The following is a 21026-nucleotide window of genomic DNA, read 5'->3' as shown; positions in this document are numbered from 1 at the left end:
TGCAGCGGACAGATCGGAGCCTTGACTGACATTTTTGACACTTTTGGGGTTACCAGTGACATTACTACAGTAATCAGTGCTATATATATGCACTGTTACTGTAAAAATGACACTGGCAGGGAAGGGGTTAATTTTATTGGAGAGGGAGGGGTTAATGTATGCCTGGTGCTTACTAACGTGTGGGGGGGGAGGTGACTGAGTGACACAGGGACAGATCGAAGGTTGAGCTATGCTGAACCCTGCAATCTGACCCTGTCTGTCACTTAGGAGATCCGCTCACTTTGTTTACACAAGCGGGCAGATCTCCAGACTCTATTCCCCGACGATCGGGGAAGAGCAGCGGCGATCGCCGCTGCTTCTCCCCTGGCCCGATTCCCGCTGTGACTGAATACAGCGGGAGTGAGCCTCCGGCGGCGCACCCGCGCCACCGAGAAGGGGGAGTGTCTGCCGACGTAGGTCTACGTCGTCAGACCTACAACAGCCACTTTGCCGCAGTAGAGCTCTAGTGAGCAGACGGCAAGTGGTTAATGTGAGATCTGGGGTCATAAAGACCTCACATCTACACTAAAAAGCAAAAAAAGTAATTTTTTTTTATTATGACAAAAAATGGGCTCTTTAAGGCCATTGGGAGGAAGCGACGTATGACGTTGCTCCGGTCCTCCAAGGCCATTGAGTGGAGTGGGGGCCAGCTTGCTCTCACTCGACTTTCTGCATAGTAGGGGAATGGACCAGGTCATTTCCCCGCTACCGACGGCTCCGCGGGGAAAACGACCTGGTAGCGGCGGGGTGGGGGGGCTCCCCTCACCCATAAAAGTGATCCTGCGGTGAATCCGCCGCTGGGACCACTTTTATGAGAGAGCACCGCCCGCCCAGTAAAAAAAAAAAAAACACGGGGTTGTGGCATCTATCTGCAGCAGGCGGTTCATAAGTGGTTAGGGAATTTCTTGGGGACCCCCAGATCACTAGAGTCCCCATTGGAACATTTCCCCTCTATTACTTTCCGGGGAAAACCCAAAATTTGGGATTTTCTTTTTACTTTCCCTTTCAATGATAAACAGGACAAACAGAGAGGGAGGATCTCCCTAACGGGGACACAGACAGCAATTAAAACTGACAAGTGGTCTAATCCCTCTGCATTCTATCCAAAATAAAAAAAAAGTTTTGTCTTGAGTTATACTTTAAAAAAAAAAAAAATAATAATTTTTGACTTACCGTAAAATCCTTTTCTCTGATGTTCATTGACGGACACAGCTCCTGATCTTCATAACCACTGGGTTATATTGCCCCTACAGGAGTAGGACACTAGGCAGAAAAAGTCTTGCTTCTCCTATGGGCAGCCCCAGGGGGGTATATTCCCTCTCCCTGCTATAGGTACTCCGTTTTTTTACAAGTAGTGTTCGGAGTATTACAACTCCACAGAGGGGTGGGTGATGTGTCCGTCAATGAACATCAGGGAAATTGATTTTATGGTAAGTCAAAAATTAAAAATTTTTTTTTTTAAAGTATAACTCAAGACAAAACTTTTTTTTTTTTTCCAAAGTCAAAAATCCCATTTTCTCTTTGGTTCATTGGCGGACACAGCTCCTGATCTTCCTACCCATTGGAATGTCCCAAAGCAGTGTTAAACATGAGGGGTGGGAACAGCGAAAAAGAGAAGGGGTGCATAATGGGAATGAGAGGGGGGACCGTTCCAAGGAGGGGTCCATGTCCACCCCAAAACCCTCCAAGGAGAGAGGGGGGGCAGTTACTCACCAAACCAGGAGGGCACCGCTCTAGACAGAACCTCCTCTCCATCGAAATGGGGGGGCTGTCAACCTGGAGGAATGCTGGGACTCAGGCTGAGACCTGGTCGTATGCGACCTTCTGAGACATTTAACTTGAAGGCCAGCCCTCATCCGGTGGGGCTATGTTGCAGCTGACCTAGCGTGAAGCTGAGGTCTGCACGCACTTGCTGGCCAGACTGGGGTGACCACTGGTTCTATATATCCAAAAAAATAAAGAAGGTGTAGCGCTATGCTAATCCAAATAGTCCATAAACAGCACTTGAATGTAGATATGAAGAAGTATATATCGATCGATCATGCAGAAGTGCAGATTAAAACCACCATTAAACACCGACCACACTGCCTCTAAAGCCCCGTACACATGTAGCGATTGCCGGCCGTAAATATTCGGCCGCCGAACGATCGGCCGATTGTCAGCTTGTTAGTATGATGCTTCCGACAACCGACTCAGACTTTTCGGCCGAACAAAATCTGGTGTGCAGGCATTAAAATTTTTGTTGGCCAACACCAGAACAGCCGATTGTTCGCCAGTCAGTACAGAATTCGGCCGACAAACAACCGATTAGCAAGACTGGGCATGCTCAGAAAAGAAAAAACACATGGAAAGTTAACCATCACATGACATCACTTCTGCAGTCGGCTGTTGTTGGCCGACAAAATTCATGTGCAGTCTTTTGCAGTTTTCAGCCGACAGGACAGCACCGGACAAAAGACGGCCGATCGGTCGGCCGACATTCAGTACGTGTGTACAGGGCTTTACCCTCCAGTCGATCTGATACAGCATGAAGTATCCCAAAATTGACTCTATATCAGCCAATAGCCAATATCCTCTGTTGTGAGAAACGACACTCCAATCCCTTTTATGCTGATAATGTCTCCATGTATCGCACATATCCAAAGACATAAAACATTTGGCAGAGTATTTAAACGCTGAAGAGGACCATAAGCGCTGTATACGTTTCAAACTAAAAAAGATGGCCTCTGCGTCCCAAAGCGCGATGACGTCATACGTCCAAGTCCCACCCAACGTGTTTCGTCAGCGATGACATCGTCAGCGGCGTGGCTAATGTGCGACCACACGCTCCTTGCTTATTTCATGATCACAGTACAGGAACGCCCTCCACAAGTCAGTGTGCCACATTAACAGGAGTATATATCCAGCCCAGCAGTTGATTTTAGATCTCAAATGTATCTAAAAAATAAAAAAATGCCAGGGCCAGAGATCCCAGCAAGGAACTAGGTCCTTACTCCCGACTAGGTATCTATAGGAGAGAGAGAGAAAAAAAGAGAGGGAAAAAAAGAGAAAAAAAAGAGAGAGAGAGAAAAAAAGAGAAAAAAAAGAGAGAGAGAAAAAAAGAGAAAAAAAAGAGAGAGAGAAAAAAAGAGAAAAAAAAGAGAGAGAGAAAAAAAGAGAAAAAAAAGAGAGAGAGAAAAAAAGAGAAAAAAAGAGAGAGAGAGAGAAAAAAAGAGAAAAAAAAGAGAGAGAGAGAAAAAAAGAGAGAGAGAGAAAAAAAGAGAGAGAGAGAGAAAAAGAGAGAGAGAGAGAAAAAAAGAGAGAGAGAGAGAAAAAAAGAGAAAAAAAGAGAGAGAGAGAAAAAAAGAGAAAAAAAGAGAGAGAGAGAAAAAGAGAGAGAGAGAGAAAGAGAGAAAAAAAGAGAGAGAGAAAAAAAGAGAGAGAGAGAAAAAGAGAGAGAGAGAAAAAGAGAGAGAAAGAGAGAGAGAAAGAGAGAGAGAGGATTATACCCCTGGGACCGCCCCCGTAGGCGTAGCCAGACTTTTTTCTGCCTGGTGTCCTACTCCTGTAGGGGGGCAGTATAACCCAATGGTTGAGAAGATCAGGAGCTGTGTTCATCGATGAACGAAAGAGAAAAAAGTGCGGATACACCTACAAGTGCTGCAGCATTTATTTTTATTTTTAAATAGGAGGCCATAATTCTACCTCAATAAGCTGTGAGGCTAAAGCCTTCTCTTACACAATATTCGGAGACTCAAAGAGGCATCAACCTTCTGCTCCACCACCATTGCTTCTTCCAATTTGTGTATACAAAGGATCGCCCCAAATAAGACCCCAGACAGTTATACAGACTCCACACACCTCATATATATATATATAGTCCAAAGTCATTTAATAAATTCTGTATGTACAAAGCAGAGCAGAACCCATGCGGTCCTCGTGTTCCAATAAACAATCCTTTGGTTCCGGCTCCCAATAAAACAAAATCTAGAACGTTCAGTCTTTATATAAAAGCCCATTCCCGGTAATAATGGCCGCTATGAGATCTTGGCTGTTTCTGCAGGCTCAAACCCTTTACGCTCCATCTCAGCTTTGTACTTCAGATAATCTCTTCTCTTATCAAAGTATTTTATCTGGAAAAAAGAAAAAAAAGATCAGTCAATATTTTATCCGGAACCCTGGAAGAGCTGGAACTCCACAAATTCTGTACAATGTAGCAGCTGAGGACTTAAAGCTGAACTCCGGGAAAGGTATTGCCTAAAACCATTCATCCTGTGTATCCTTCTTGAACAGGGCCGCTGATGGGGGGGGGGGGGAGGGGGGCACCAGTCCTCCTGTAGGGGGCCCAGGCTTACAGGGGGGCCCCAACAGCATGGGGAATCGGTGGGGTTGGGCAGAGGGGCAATTACAGAAGAAAGCCAATTACTCCCCCTCCTGACAGCTTTCAGCTGCTGCAGGGAGAGACACAGACACAGGGTATCGTTCCTGTAAAATCTATATATTTGTATGCCGATACTGGAGTTCATATATTTATTTGTATGATGTTTTTCCTAATTATATTTTTACATCTTTAGTGCTGTTTATTCATATCTGGGACCCTGAGGAAGCCCCTAGCTTTGGGCGAAACGCGTAGATCCGGAATTACCCACATGTGCTCCAACTACGACTTTTTGCCCAGCGAGGCACACCATGTCAGAGAATGTATGGTTATTGTATTAATAAATGTTAAATGACTTTTAATGAGAATATATTAATAAATTGTACTGTTTTTTTTAATCACTGTTTATATGTGTATTCTTGCCTGATACTTCCAAAATCCCTCTTAGTGCTTCCATCCTTTTTTCCTCCCAAGGGATAGAAAGGGGGTGGAATCTTCCCCCTTTTTTCTACATTCCTGTAATTGCTTCCCTGACTCCCCCCTGCCTGCTTCTGATCCCCCTTCTCCATGTGCCCCCTTTTCACTGTGATGCCCCCCCCCCCCCAGCAGGCTTCCCTGTTCAGTAAAAAAAAAAAAATGTATACATTTTTTTTTTCTTTAAACTCTTATGTTTTGTCCGCTAATACTGATTTTAGTGTATTTTTAGTGAAAATATTGTCTTGATAAATGCGGGGGGGGGGGGGGGGGGCCTGCCAGGTAGTTTGTACGGGGCCCCATGATTTCAAACAGCAGCCCTGTTCCTGAATGTCGGTGTGCTTTGTAAATTTCTTCCAGGTCTGTGCAGTAATCCAGTGTGAGACTTTCTGGAATAAAGACCGCTCACTGCTGCTCTCTCTCCTCCTGCAAGGTGACTGGTCTGGTCTCCGCCCAGCTTGTAGTGGGTGGGGCCTGCTGGGACCCTCCCACAGCTCTGCTCTCTGCACAGGCAATGTAAGTAGATGATGTTACTGCTACATTTACAAGGTAAAATCTGGATTGCTTTAAATTTGGTGGGCCTTTTGAACAAAGTGCACTTATTCTTAAACTTTTGTCAGCAGATGCATCAATTTGTGCACCCGAAAAAATTCCTTTTCTAGGCCTGTGGCAGCCCTTACTGCTCGTTTGCGAAGTGATCTTTGGTGGATTGCTTCTCATAGGGTGGTCAGCAAGTGGCTGAAAGGCAATATATCACCTTCTCACTGCCTGTTTGAGGGCCCTTTTATATGGGCGTCTTCCGTTCTGTTCAGCAGGGGATCTGTCCGCTGGTCCCCTGTTGATCAGATCGGAGTAGAGCGGGTGGATGACAGGTCCATGTCTGCACAGTTTATGCAGAGGGGACCCAGATAGATCCTGGTCATCTAGAGCCCAGGGCGGACATGCCGAATTACTCACCCCCCCCCCAAATGTATGAACTTTATGTGTCAGCAAAAATCCACCCCCCCCCCAAAAAAAAAAGAAAAATTCAAAAATTAGAGCTAATCTGCATGCTTTGCGCAAATCCTCTCATTCCACTTATGCTCCCAGCACAATTCCCAGCCCCCCCCCCCCCAAAAAAAAATCCCCCATCCTAGCACAAATTCTCTACCCCTTCTATTTCCCCTCTGAGCACAAACCCCCCCCCCCCCAACTCAAAATCCCCCCTCCTAGCACAAATTACCCTCCCCAGCCTCCGCATCCTAACATCAATCCCCCCCCTCCCCAAATTTCCCTCCTAGCACAAATGCCCCAATCATTCCTACTAGCACGAATCCCCATCCAAAAAAATGTCCCCTCCTAGCACAAATCCCCCCCCCCTCCACATTACCTTTTTGTAGCACAAACTCCCTCAAATCCCCCATCCTAGCACAAATTCTCTACCCCTCCTATTTCCCCTCTGAGCACAAATCCCCCCCCCCCACTCAAAATCCCCCCTCCTAGAACAAATTACCCTCCCCCAGCCCCCCCATCCTAACACCAATCCCCCCCTCTCCCAAATGCCCCAATCATTCCTACTAGCACAAATCCCCATTCAAAAAAATGTCCCCTCCTAGCACAAATCCCCCCCTCCACATTACCTTTTTGAAGCACAAACTCCCTCAAATCCCCCATCCTAGCACAAATCCCCCCCCCCCCCCATCTCCCCTCTCAACACAACCCCTCCCCCCAAATCACCACTCCTAGCATACCTTCCCAAATTTCCCTCCTAGGACAATTCATATCTTCTGCTGCCCCCCCCCCCCCATATTCCCCCTCCCAACGCAGAGTCCCCCCCCCCCCAATCTCCTTGTGGTGCCCCCAAACCTCACATGATACCACAGATGATGCCGCCCCTCCTGCCCACCCCTTGCCCGGGCCCTGGATCCTGCTATATGGTGTATACAGATTCTGCTGTTCATTTACACCTGACAGTCCTCCATTTTTTTTTAGCAGGTCTAATCAGACCCGGAGGTATGCGAGTGTCAACAGACATAGGTCTCTTTACACCCACCGGGGCCATAGGGATTGGGGTTGCACGGATACCAGTTTTTTATGGGTGAGTAACGATACTTTCAGTCATGTACTTGCCGATACCTTTGAGGAGCGATTTGAGCCCATACAAAATTAATGTGCTCAAATTGCACTGCTAAGAATCATTTGAACAGGAATGCGGTGGGAATCTTGTCTGAATCGCATGCAGTTTCTGCACCAATCCTGTGAAAACCCAGGCTGAAATCACTTAGACAAGTGCGGGAAACTGCATGCGATTTGGACAGGAATCCCAACGTCTGCAAAACTGACAAGCAGACCGGATCAGATCGCCTGTGTGAAAAGGGACCCTAAACCTGAAAAGACTGAATAACTGCACTGGAACTGTGTGCATACAGTGCATATCATTGCTGGACGATGGTAGTGTGGCCCTATTCAGTTGAAAGGGGCGTCTCTGGCGGCCGTAATGGCTGCCAAATGCGACAGGGGGTTTCGTTTTTGCTGCTGTTTACACATTAAAAGCATATCTACAGCTTTAAGTGGCAGCATGTCCTTTTTGTTTTTAAGGTTGGTGGTCAAGGGATGGTAAAACCACGACTCAATCACTGCCTGTGTGAATGAGCCTTTAATAAAGGTTCAAACATGTATTATGGTTGTGTCTCAAGTGTCTATTCAGCCTCCATTACACAGTCCTCAAAAATAGGCGGTTGAGTCGCCGCCGTCCACCTAAACAAGGACATGCAGCTGCTCAGGGATGTACACATGTGCAGTTGTGATGCTTTCCTTTGAGATAAGGCAAGAATAACTCTGAATTTAAACAGCTCTAAATGTGCTTAGGGTGTTTACAGTGCATACCAGGAAGGGTCGGAGAAATCCAATGCATCCTGTAGGTATACCCATCCTGACCATATTTCTGGGTGTGTCCACTGGACTTGTATGCAAGTTTACACATTGAAAGCATTTCGGAAACTAACCTTTTCCCCATAGACATACTTACCTTAATACCTACCTATGATAGCTGTCCCCTGAGCTTCTCCAGTCTCTAGGCACAGCCCTATGGAAGTCTATTGCTCAGTAATATCTCATAGACTTCAATGGCCGTCCCCTGAGCTTCTCCACTCTATAGGCACAGCCCTATGGAAGTCTTTTGCTCAATAATATCTTAGACTCCAATAAAGCCCTCCCCTGACCTTCTCCAGTTTCTAGGCACAGCTCTATGGAAGCCTATTGCTCAGTAATATCTCATAGACTTTAATGGTCCTCCCCTAACTTTCTACAGTCAATAGGCACAGCCCTCGTGAAAGTCTATTGCTCTGTAATATCTCATAGACTTCAATGGTTCTTCCCTGAGCTTCTCCAGTCTATAGGCACAGCCCTTTAGAAGTCTATTGCTCAGTAATATCACAGACTTCAATGGTCCTCCCTTGAGCTTCTACAGTCTATAGGCACAGCCCTATGGAAGTCTATTACTCAGTAATATCTCACAGACATCAATAGTCCTCCCCTGAGCTTCTCTAGTCTATAGGGACGGCCCTATAGAAGTCTATTGCTCAATAATATCACATAGACGTCAATGGTCCTTCCTTGAGCTTCTACAGTCTATAGGCATAGCCCTAAGGAAGTCTATTGCTCAGTAGGATCTCATAGACTTCAATGGAGCCCTCCCCTGAGCTTCTCCAGTCTCTAGGCACAGCCCTATGGAAGTCTATTGCTCAGTAATATCTTATAGACTCCAATGGAGCCCTCCCCTGAGCTTCTCCAGCTTCTAGGCACAGTCCTATGGAAGTCTATTGCTCAGTAATATCTCATAGACTTTAATGGTCAACCCCTGAGCTTCTCCAGTCTATAGGCACAGCCCTATACAGTGCCTTGCGAAAGTATTCGGCCCCCTTGAACTTTGCGACCTTTTGCCACATTTCAGGCTTCAAACATAAAGATAAAAAAACTGTAATTTTTTGTGAAGAATCAACAACAAGTGGGACACAATTATGAATTGGAACGAAATTTATTGGATATTCCAAACTTTGTTAATAAAAAACTGAAAAATTGGGCGTGCAAAATTATTCAGCCCCTTTACTTTCAGTACAGCAAACTCTCTCCAGAAGTTCAGTGAGGATCTCTGAATGATCCAATGTTGACCTAAATGACTAATGATGATAAATAGAATCCACCTGTGTGTAATCAAGTCTCCGTATAAATGCACCTGCACTGTGATAGTCTCAGAGGTCCGTTTAAAGCGCAGAGAGCATCATGAAGAACAAGGAACACACCAGGCAGGTCCGAGATACTGTTGTGGAGAAGTTTAAAGCCGGATTTGGATACAAAAAGATTTCCCAAGCTTTAAACATCCCAAGGAGCACTGTGCAAGCGATAATATTGAAATGGAAGGAGTATCAGACCACTGCAAATCTATGAAGACCTGGTCGTCCCTCTAAACTTTCAGCTCATACAAGGAGAAGACTGATCAGAGATGCAGCCAAGAGGCCCATGATCACTCTGGATGAACTGCAGAGATCTACAGCTGAGGTGGGAGACTCTGTCCATAGGACAACAATCAGTCGTATACTGCACAAATCTGGCCTTTATGGAAGAGTGGCAAGAAGAAAGCCATTTCTTAAAGATATCCATAAAAAGTGTCATTTAAAGTTTGCCACAAGCCACCTGGGAAACGCACCAAACATGTGGAAGAAGGTGCTCTGGTCAGATGAAACCAAAATCAAACTTTTTGGCAACAATGCAAAACGTTATGTTTGGCGTAAAAGCAACACAGCTCATCACCCTGAACACACCATCCCCACTGTCAAACATGGTGGTGGCAGCATCATGGTTTGGGCCTGCTTTTCTTCAGCAGGGACAGGGAAGATGGTTAAAATTGATGGGAAGATGGATGGAGCCAAATACAGGACCATTCCGGAAGAAAACCTGATGGAGTCTGCAAGAGACCTGAGACTGGGATAACAAGACAATGATCCAAAACATAAAGCAAAATCTACAATGGAATGGTTCACAAATAAACATATCCAGGTGTTAGAATGGCCAAGTCAAAGTCCAGACCTGAATCCAATCGAGAATCTGTGGAAAGAACTGAAAACTGCTGTTCACAAACGCTCTATCGAACCTCACTTGAGCTTGAGCTGTTTTGCAAAGAGGAGTGGGCAAAAATTTCAGTCTCTCGATGTGCAAAACTGATAGAGACATACCCCAAGCGACTTACAGCTGTAATCGCAGCAAAAGGTGGCGCTACAAAGTATTAACTTCAGTTTTTTATTTGTTAAAAAAGTTTGAAATATCCAATACATTTCGTTCCACTTCATGATTGTTCACAAAAAATTACAGTTTTATCTTTATGTTTGAAGCCTGAAATGTGGTTAAAGGTCGCCGAATACTTTTGCAAGGCTCTGTAGAAGTCTTTTGCTCAGTAATATCACATAGACTTCAATGGTCCTCCCTTGAGCTTCTACAGTCTATAGGCACAGCCCTAAGGAAGTCTATTGCTCAGTAATATCTCACAGACGTCAATGGCCCTCCCCTGAGCTTCTCTAGTCTATAGGCATAACCCTATGGAAGTCTATTGCTCAGTAATATCTCAGACTCCAATGGAGCCCTCCCCTGGGCTTCTCCAGTCTATAGCCACAGCCCTATGGAAGTCTATTGCTCAGTAATATCTCAGACTTCAGTGGCGCTCACCCGAGCTTCCCCAGTCTCTAGACACAGCCCAACGGATGTCTATTGCTTAGTATAATCCCCCAGACTTCATTGGTCCTTCCCTGAGCTTCTCCAGTCTCTGGCCATACAGGGGTGGGTAGGGGAGTATAAATGGATGGGGTGGACAGGGGAGTAAACTGGATGGGGTAGGAGAGTCTAAATAGATGGGTGTGGGTAGGGGTGTAGAAATGGATGGGGATGGGAAGGACAATGTAAATTGATGTGTGCGAGTAGGGAAGCATAAATGGATGGGGGTGGGAAGAGGCATATAATAGGATGGGGTGGGGAGAGGCAGACTTTGTTCCTGTTTTTGGGAAGTAGAGGAAAGGGAAATGGTCTCTTGTCCATTGCCAGTGGCTGGGATCCAATTGGCTGCCATCTCTATTTTCTGAAAATTAATGGTGACACCGGCTGGCCGCAGTGATCGTGTGACCTACCCATGTCAGTGGACAGTTCTCCTCATAGCCTTTCCTGATCTGCTGGCACTTCTCCTTGTCTTCCTTAGTTGCATCCAGGCACTGCCAGTACCGGTCCCGGGAGTCCCAGCATGCTTTTCTCTCCTGTGCGGAGGGCGCAGACATCTTATTCCTGCACATAATAGAGAATCATTCAATGTGGTCATCTGTGTGTAAAGCTATGGCAGTAAAGAGAACCTGTAATGAAACATCAGCTACCGGCCATTCTGGGACAGATACATAAAGAACAGCAGTTCTGCTATTTCTCTGCTACCCCCCAGCAACGCAGTCATCTCAGGACCCCAAAACATCATCCTGGGACCTCAGCACTGTTCAGTCATTCTAGGACCCCAGAGCTGCTCAGTTATCCGGGGACCCAAACTCTGCTGTTATCTTGGGATTTTAGCACCACTCAGTCAACCCAAGACCATGACTTTGCTTTATCATCTTGGTACCTCAAATCTGCTTTGTCATCCTGGGACCCCAACCCCACTCCATCATCCTGGGACCCCAACCCCACTCCATCATCCTGGAACCCCAACCCCACTCCGTCATCCTGGGACCCCAACTCTGCTGTTATCTTGGGATATCAGCACCACTCAGTCAACCCTGACTTTGCTTTATCATCCTGGGACCCCAACCCCACTCCATTATCCTGGGACCCCAACCCCACTCCATCATCCTGGGACCCCAACTCTGCTGTTATCTTGGGATATCAGCACCACTCAGTCAACCCAAGACCCTGACTTTGCTTTATCATCTTGGTATCTCAAATCTGCTTTGTCATCCTGGGACCCCAACCCCACTCCATCATACTGGGACCCCAACTCTGCTATGTCATCTCAAAATATCAGCATTGCTCAGACATACCAGAACCTCAGAGCTGCTCAGTTATTCAGGAACCCCATCTCTGCTCCGTCATTTTGGGACATCAGCAATGATTAGTCATCCCAAGACCCTGACTCTGCACTATTATGTTGGGACTATCATCCCAGGACATTACCTCTGCTCTTTAATCTGAGGACCTCAATTCTGCTCTGTCATCCCATCACTCCATCATTACAAGCCCTTAGCACTATGCAGTCATTTGGGGAACCCAACTCTGCCCCATCATCATGGGACCTCAGCACTGCTCAGGCATTCAGGGACCCCAAAGCTGCTCAGCTATTCATGGCCCTCAACTCTGCCCTATCATCTTGGACAGCTCTGATCTGTCCTCCTGGGAGCCCCAACTCTGATGTATCATCCTGGGAACCCCAACTCTGCTCTGTCATTCTTTGACCTCAGCACCGCTCAGCTTTACAGGGACTCCCAAATCTGATCTGTCATCATGAGACATTAGCGCCACTTAGTCCTCCTAAGACTCCAACTCTGCTCCATCATCCTGGGACCTCAGCCATGCTCAGTCAATCCAGGGACCCCAACACAGCTCAATCATCTTGAGATGCTTTTCAGTCATCCCAGGACCTTGACCCCAATTCATCATGCTGAGAACGAACTCTGCTCCATCATCCGGAGACCCCAGCTCTGCTCTGTCATACTAGGACCTAAGCCATACTAAATCATTCCTGGGACCCCAAATCTACTCCATCATCTTGGCACCGGGCACTGCTCTGTCATCCTAGGACCCCAGAGTTGCTAAGTTATTCAGGGACCTTAACTCTGTCCTGTCATCTTGGGATATCAGCACCAATCAGTCATCCCAAAACCCCAGCTCTGACCTGTCCTCCTGGTACCCCCAAATCTTCTTCATTTTACTGGAAACCCCAACTCTGTTCTGTCATCCTTGGAACTTATGGCTCAGACATCCCAGGACCCTGACCTTAGCCATTCTTAGTCAATCAAGGGACCCCAACTCTGCTCAATCATCATGGGAAATCAGTGCTGCTCAGTGATCCCAGGACCCTGACCCCACTTCATCATTCCTGGGACCCCAACTCTACTCCATCATCTTGGCACCCTAGCACTGCTCTGTTCTCTTAGGACCACAGTTCTGCTCCTTCATGCCAGGACATGGCATGAAGGAGCAGAACTGCTCTGTCACCTTGGGAATCCAACACTGCACCACCATCCTGGGACCTTAGAACTATGTAGTCACCTGGAGACCCCAAAATCTACTCTGTCATTCTGGAACCTCAGCACTGCTCAGTTATCCAGGAACCTTACCTCTGCCCTGTTCTCCCAGTTCTGCTTCTTCAGCCCAGGACCACAACTCTGCTTGGTCATCTTGAGAACCCGACATTGCTCCATCATCCTGAGCCCTAGCCATGCAGTGATCTGCAGACCTCACCCCAAGCTCCACACTCTGTCATCCTGGGAACTCAGCACTGCTCAGACATTCCAGGACCCCAGAGCTGCTCAGTTATCCAGGGACCTCAACTCTGTCCTGTCATCTTGGGATAGCAGCACCAGTCATCCCAGGTTCCCTGCTCTGATCTGTCCTCCTGGGACCTCAGCACCGCTTAGTCATCCTGGGACCCTGACTTTTCCCCATCATCCAGGAATCCCAACTCTGCTCCATCATGTTGGCACCCTAGCCCCGCTCTGTCATCGTGGGAACCCAACATTGTGCCATTATCTCAGACTTCATCACTACGCAGTCATCTGGGGACCCCAACTCTGATCCATAATCCTGGGACCTCAGCCATGCTCAGTCAATCCAGGGATTTCAACACTGCTCAATCATCTTGGGGCATCATCCCAGGACCCTGACCCCGCTTCATCATTCCGAGATCCCAATTCTGTTCTATCATCTGGGGACCCCAGCTCTGCTCTGTCATGCTATAACCTAAGCCGTAATTAATAATTCCTGGGACCCCAACTCTACTCCATCATCTTGGCATCTTGGCAGTGCTCTGTCATTCCAGGACCTAAGCTCTGCTCTTGCTTCACCATCCTGGGCCCTTAGAACTATGCAGTCATCTGCAGACCCACAACTCTGGATTGTCATGCTGCAACCTCTGCACCGCTTAGATATCCTAGGACCCTGACTTTTCTCTATCATCCAGGAACCCCAACTCTGCTTCATCACTTCGTACACATCTAGGGACCCCAACTCTGCTCCATAATTCGGGGACCTCAGCCATGCTCAGTCAATCCAGGGATCCCAACACTGCTCAATGATCTTAGGACATCAGCACTCCTCAGTCGTTCCAGGACCGTGAGCACACTTCATCATCCTGAGACACCAATTTTGCCCAATCATCTGGGGACCCCAGCTCTGCTCTGTCATACTATAACCTAAGCCATACTCAATCATTCCTAGGGCCCTAACTCTACTCCATCATCTTAGCACCCTGGCACTGCTCTGTCATCCCAGGACCTCAACTCTGCTCTGTCATCTTGGAACCCCAACAATGCTCCACCATCCTGGGCTCTTAGAACTATGCAGTATTCTGGAGACCTCCCAACTCCACCCTGTCATCCTGGAACCTCAGCACTGCTTAATCATCCTGGGACCCTGACTTTTCCCCATCATCCAGGAACCCTAATTCTGCTCCATCACGTTGGCACCAAACATTGCACCATTATCTTAGGACTTCATCATTACGCAGTCATCTGGGGACCCCAACTCTGCTCCATAATCCGGGGACCTCAGCCATGCCCAGTCAATCCAGGGATCCCCAACACTGCTCAATGATCTTAGGACATCAGCGCTGCTCAGTCATTCCAGGACCGTGACCACGCTTCATCATACCAATTCTGCTCCATAATCTGGGGACCCCAGCTCTGTTCTGTCATACTATAACCTAAACCATAGACAATCATTCCTAGGACCCTAACTCTACTCCATCATCTTGGCACCCTGCCACTGCTCTGTCATCCCAGGACCTCAACTCTGCTCTGTCATCTTGGGACCCCAACAATGCTCCACCATACTGGGCCCTTAGAACTATGCAGTATTCTGGAGACCTCCCAACTCCACCCTGTCATCCTGGAACCTCAGCACTGCTTAATCATCCTGGGACCCTGACTTTTCCCCATCATCCAAGAACCCTAATTCTGCTCCATCACGTTGGCACCAAACATTGCACCATTATCTTAGGACTTCATCATTACGCAGTCATCTGGGGACCCCAACTCTGCTCCATAATCCGGGGACCTCAGCCATGCCCAGTCAATCCAGGGATCCCCAACACTGCTCAATGATCTTAGGACATCAGCGCTGCTCAGTCATTCCAGGACCGTGACCACGCTTCATCATACCAATTCTGCTCCATAATCTGGGGACCCCAGCTCTGTTCTGTCATACTATAACCTAAACCATAGACAATCATTCCTAGGACCCTAACTCTACTCCATCATCTTGGCACCCTGCCACTGCTCTATCATCCCAGGACCTCAACTCTGCTCTGTCATCTTGGGACCCCAACAATGCTCCACCATACTGGGCCCTTAGAACTATGCAGTATTCTGGAGACCCCCCCAACTCCACTCTGTAATCCCGGGACCCTGAATTTTCCCTATCATCCAGGAACCCCAACTCTGCTCCATCACGTTGGCACCCAACATCCATTATCTCAGGACTTCATCACTACGCAGTCATCTGGGGACCCCAACTCTGCTCCATAATCCGGGGACCTCAGCCATGCCCAGTCAATCCAGGGATCCCCAACACTGCTCAATGATCTTAGGACATCAGCGCTGCCCAGTCATTCCAGGACACTTCCATTTGATCTGGTCTGGATTCAGGCAGGTGGAGCGATAGCCGAGAACATCGAGTGGGAATCAGTTTTATGATGTTGACTGGGCACCGGGCTGGGAGAGAGAGAGAACCAATACTGGAGCTGGAAGAGTCAGGAGTAGGAGATGGGGGACAGTGTGTGAGTGGGGGGCACAGCCACAGCATTTCTATGGATTCTCTGGATGTTTAAATACATGAAGACATTGCTATTACAACAAGGATCGGATTATCGTTCAGAGGAGTTCGGTGGAGCTCACGGTGGAATGTTTTTATGCTCCATCACAATCAGCTGGAGGATAAGAGGAAAGTGTGGTTGGTGTCTGGTGGTTCATCTACTCCTCTGCCTGATCTACCTATCTCCACCCCGATTTATGAACAAGTGCTATATATATGGACTGTTCTGATTAGCTTTAGCGCTGCACCTCCTTCGATCTTATGCCTTTTATGTTTTATCCTACATATGTGTAGCAGCTAGCTTTATGCTAATGATTTCATTCTGATTCTAACAAGTTTTATCATTGTTATCCAAGCACAGCTTTTTCTGTGCGATTTATAATAAGCGCATTTTGATTGGTTTACGCAAAAGTTATCACGTCTACAAACTAGGGGAAAGATTTATGTCATTTTTATTTATTTTTTTTACTAGTAATGGCGGTGATCTGCGATTTTTTTGTGGGATTGCGGCGGATAGATCGGACCCCTAACTGATATTTTTGACACTTTTGGGGGGGGACCAGTGACATTACTACAGTAATCAGTGCTAAAAATATGCACTGTTACTGTAATAATGACACTGGCAGGGTAGGGGTTAACCTAGGGGTGACCAAAGGGTTAAATGTGAGCCTGCCATTTTGGACCCCAGTTCTGCTCTGTCATCCTGGGCCCCCCTGTGCTCCTCCTTTACCAGGAACTCCAACACTGCTTTGCCATCTTGTGCCCCCAGCACCCCCACCCTTCGAAAACCTGAGCCCTTGGCCCCAGCGCCCCCCACCCTCCGAAACCATGAGCCCTTGGCCCCAGCGCCCCCACCCTCCGGAAACCTGAGCCCTTGGCCCCAGCGCCCCCACCCTCCGGAAACCTGAGCCCTTGGCCCCAGCGCCCCCACCCTCCAAAAACCTGAGCCCTTGGCCCCAGCGCCCCCACCCTCCAAAAACCTGAGCCCTTGGCCCCAGCGCCCCCACCCTCCGGAAACCTGAGCCCTTGGCCCCAGCGCCCCCACCCTCCGGAAACCTGAGCCCTTGGCCCCAGGGCCCCCCACCCTCCGAAAACCTGAGCCCTTGGCCCCATCGCCCCCCACCCTCCGGAAACCTGAGCCCTTGGCCCCAGCGCCCCCCACCCTCCGGAAACCTGAGCCCTTGGCCCCAGCGCCCCCCACCCTCCGAAAACCTGAGCCCTTGGCTCCAGCGCCCCCACCTTACGGAAACCTGAGCCCTTGGCCCCAGCGCCCCCCACCCTCCGAAAACCTGAGCCCTTGGCCCCAGCGCCCCCACCTTCCGGAAACCTGAGCCCTTGGCTCCAGCGCCCCCCACCCTCCGAAAACCTGAGCCCTTGGCCCCAGCGCCCCCACCTTCCGGAAACCTGAGCCCTTGGCCCCAGCGCCCCCACCTTCCGGAAACCTGAGCCCTTGGCCCCAGCGCCCCCCACCCTCCGGAAACCTGAGCCCTTGGCCCCAGCGCCCCCACCCTCCGGAAACCTGAGCCCTTGGCCCCAGCGCCCCCACCCTCGGGAAACCTGAGCCCTTGGCTCCAGCGCCCCCCACCCTCCGAAAACCTGAGCCCTTGGCCCCAGCGCCCCCACCTTCCGGAAACCTGAGCCCTTGGCCCCAGCGCCCCCACCTTCCGGAAACCTGAGCCCTTGGCCCCAGCGCCCCCCACCCTCCGGAAACCTGAGCCCTTGGCCCCAGCGCCCCCACCTTCCGGAAACCTGAGCCCTTGGCCCCAGCAGTACTGAGCAACTCAGGAATCCAACTACCCCCCCCCCCCTTTCCTCCAATCCCAGTGTGCACCCCATATTCAGCACCAGCATGGCTGAGATCATACACCGTAGATTACTATTACCTTACACTATACTATTCCCCCCCCCCCCAGCCTGGAATCTGATTGGTTGATTGGGGGGGGGGGGGACAATAACAGTGCGATCCCTCGATACAGAACATTTATACGTCCTCACCTGCACAGGACCTTCAAACCACTCAACAGACGCACACTGATGACGACAGACACTTGAGATCAATCTACATTTCCTAATAGTTAATCTAGAAGCCCTATATGACATTCTGTTACCGAAGCTACTGTCCTTGGTCTCCAAGAAAATGGCCGCCAGCTCATTCTCACCGTCTGCGACAGCTACAACAGCGCCACCTGCTGCCGCATCGAGCCATAGTAGTGAGTTAGAGCTCACAGGCTGCTCTCTGCTGGTCAAAATGAAAAAGGCAGCTGGAAAAAATTAATACGATAAACTCTATCAAAAGAAATACATTTGATACCTTTTTACAAATTGCAAAACAACCGAACCACCCAGGACAGTCTGAGGGAGGAACACATGGAACATTCTGCCTCATTCAAATGGTTTTCCATTTAACTTGACTGAGATTTCTGGTTGCCTCCCCCGCATACCTGCAATCAGAGTCTAACACCTAATCTACTGATTGAATAGTGTGCAGCTACCTTCATTTTTTAATTGGAATTTATATATATATATACACACACCCATATACACACACATATATATATATCCCCCAGGGTGCCCACATCGCATAGAACTCGCATGGCAGTTCACACTGCCATATGCGAATCGCTGGGGGTGTAAATACAAAGTTAACGACACCCCCAGATCAGCCCGCATATCGCAGTGTGAACTGACAGTTCGCACATGAATCGGATTGGACTGGTGTGAATCATCATGCGATCCTGTGGCCCAATAAAAGAGTCCTGTGAGTGTTCAGTGCGATTCAGATGTAAATTCAGCCATAATACAATCTGTATGGCTGAATTCGCATCGCACAGACATGGCATGTGATTTCAGGAGCAGTGCGATCCGAATCGCATGCCATGTCTGTCATCGCAGAAGTGTGATCCGGCACTAAACTGGTAACCTGGAAGGATTTGTAAAGCGTAGGCTATGCAGAGTTTTAAATACTGCAGTTTGTCGGAAGCGTGCGCAATTTTAAAGCGCGACATTTTAGGGATCTATTTACTCGGCTTATCACCATCTTTCACATTATACAAAAAAATTGGGTAACTATTGTGGGTTTTTTTTTTTTTTTATTAAAGTGGATTTTGTTTCAAATAATTGCATTTGCAAAACTGCTTCGCAAATACCGCGTGAGATAAAAAAAATTGCACCGATCGCCATTTTATTTCCTAGGATCTCTGCTAAAATACAATGTATAATGTGTGGGGGATGGAAGTAATTTTATAAGAAAAAATACTGATTAATACATGTAAAGAAAAGTGTCAGGAAAAGCCTGGTCAGCAAGTGGTGAGAGGGGGCGGGGCAACATTTATATGCCCCTCCCCAGTGGGCGGGGACATGTAAGAGGCGGGAAAAATAAGGGGCGGGGCTATCCAACTGTCACCTGACACAGGAAGGTATATAACTGAGCTGACAGCAGAGCTGGGCTCAGAAGTGTCTGGAGGTTGGAGAGAGAAGGTGTGTATTGATGAGCTCTCTACTAATTATTATATTATAGGTTTCTATCAATCAAATCTGATGGGAAATCGGAGGATTGACAAATAATAGAACATGATAGAGATATTTATAACTATATATAAAAAATAGGGGACAGATTTTTTTTTTAGCAGATATATGAAATATACAATCATTTTGTATATATAGGGGACAAAAACCACACATTGTATTGGCTACTCTAATGGCGCTCTATTACAAAATATCTGCTATATATAATGTGTGTGTGTATATATATATATATATGGGATATATGTGTGTATATCCACTTAACCCCCTTCCTGACCAGAGCCTATTTTGCGATTCAGCACTGCGTGACTTTAACGGACAATTTAGACGCTGTACCTAAACGGATTTGACGTCCTTTTTTTCCTTTTTTCCTTTTTCTTTTTTATGCAATTTTTTTTTTTTTTTTTTTTGATCACGCGCTATAAACAAAAAAAGAGCGACAATTTTGCAAAAATAATGATATTTTTCACATTTTTTATATATGAAATTCCCCAAAAAAATTTAAAAATCACATTTTTTTTTTTAACATTTTAGGCCAATTTGTTTTATGCTACACATGTTTGGTAAAAAAAAAATCGCAAAAAGTGTATTTTGATTGGTTTGCGCAAAAGTTATTGCGTTTTTGTCTTTTTTTTTTTTTTTACCACTTGCCGACCGCCGCACGACTATTTACGTTGGCGGTCAGCCCCTCACAGGCAGGGCGAAGGTCGCTAGCCTGTGAGGGTCTAGGGAGCGAGCGCGTGGTCACGGACCCCCCCGGTGCGTGTGACCGGCGAACCCGATGTCCGCCGGTCACTCGCGATCGTCGGGTGGAGAGGGAGAAAGACAGACGGCTTGTGTAAACAAGCCGCCTGTCATCCTTCCCTGTGTATGAATGGTGATCATACGGTTCTACTATGTAGGACCGTTGATCACTGTTCCTACACCTCAAGCCACAGCCAATCACAGTTAGAATCACGCCCCTAGGGACACACTTAACCCTTCCCTCTCAAAAAAAGTTAACTCCTTCACTGCCAGTGTAATTTTACAGTAACAGTGCATATGTATAGCACTGATTACTGTAGAAATGTCACTGGTAACCCCAAAAGTGTCAAAAATGTCAGTCAGGGATCCGATCTGTCCGCCCCAATGTCGCAGTCCCGCAAAAGAGATAGCAGATCGCCATCATTACGCGTTAAAAAAAAAAAAAAATCTTTCCCTTAGTTAGAAAAACACAATAAATTTTGAGCAAACCAATCAAAATACTCTTTTTTGCAATTTTTTTTTTTTTTTCCTGTCACTCTCGGTGATAACGGTAATCAGGAGACAGAGAGAGGGAGAATCTCCCCAATGGGGACACAGACAGCAACAATTTCTTCCCCAACTAAATTCTATCACTGAGTGTGGATTTCATCCCCACCGAGTCCATATATAACATACAACCCGATCCCTACAATCTCTGCACAATCCGATCCCTACAATCTCTGCACAATCCGATCCCTACAATCTCCGTACAAATCGATCCCTACAATCTCTGTACAATCCGATCCCTACAATCTCTATACAATCCGATCCCTACAATCTCTATACAATCCGATCCCTACAATCTCTATACAATCCGATCCCT

At 47.5% G+C, this 21026-nt stretch overlaps 1 protein-coding gene across 1 annotated transcript; it reads right to left on the bottom strand.

The window, feature by feature from the left end:
- Window positions 1-4010: 4010 nt before the first annotated feature.
- Window positions 4011-18012, bottom strand: COA6 (cytochrome c oxidase assembly factor 6). Its single transcript, XM_082247140.1, has 3 exons — window positions 17894-18012; window positions 11023-11173; window positions 4011-4151 (listed from the first exon to the last, which is right to left on the bottom strand). The coding sequence occupies exons 2-3, from the start codon at window positions 11164-11166 to the stop codon at window positions 4056-4058; spliced, it is 240 nt and encodes a 79-aa protein (XP_082103266.1). The 5' UTR covers window positions 11167-11173; window positions 17894-18012; the 3' UTR covers window positions 4011-4055.
- Window positions 18013-21026: the final 3014 nt, after the last annotated feature.

This window comes from Pelophylax lessonae (genome assembly GCF_965119305.1).
Source record: "Pelophylax lessonae genome assembly, chromosome: 2".
In the NCBI taxonomy this organism is placed as follows: Eukaryota; Metazoa; Chordata; class Amphibia; order Anura; family Ranidae; genus Pelophylax; species Pelophylax lessonae.
This window is presented reverse-complemented; position numbering and strand designations above follow the sequence as displayed.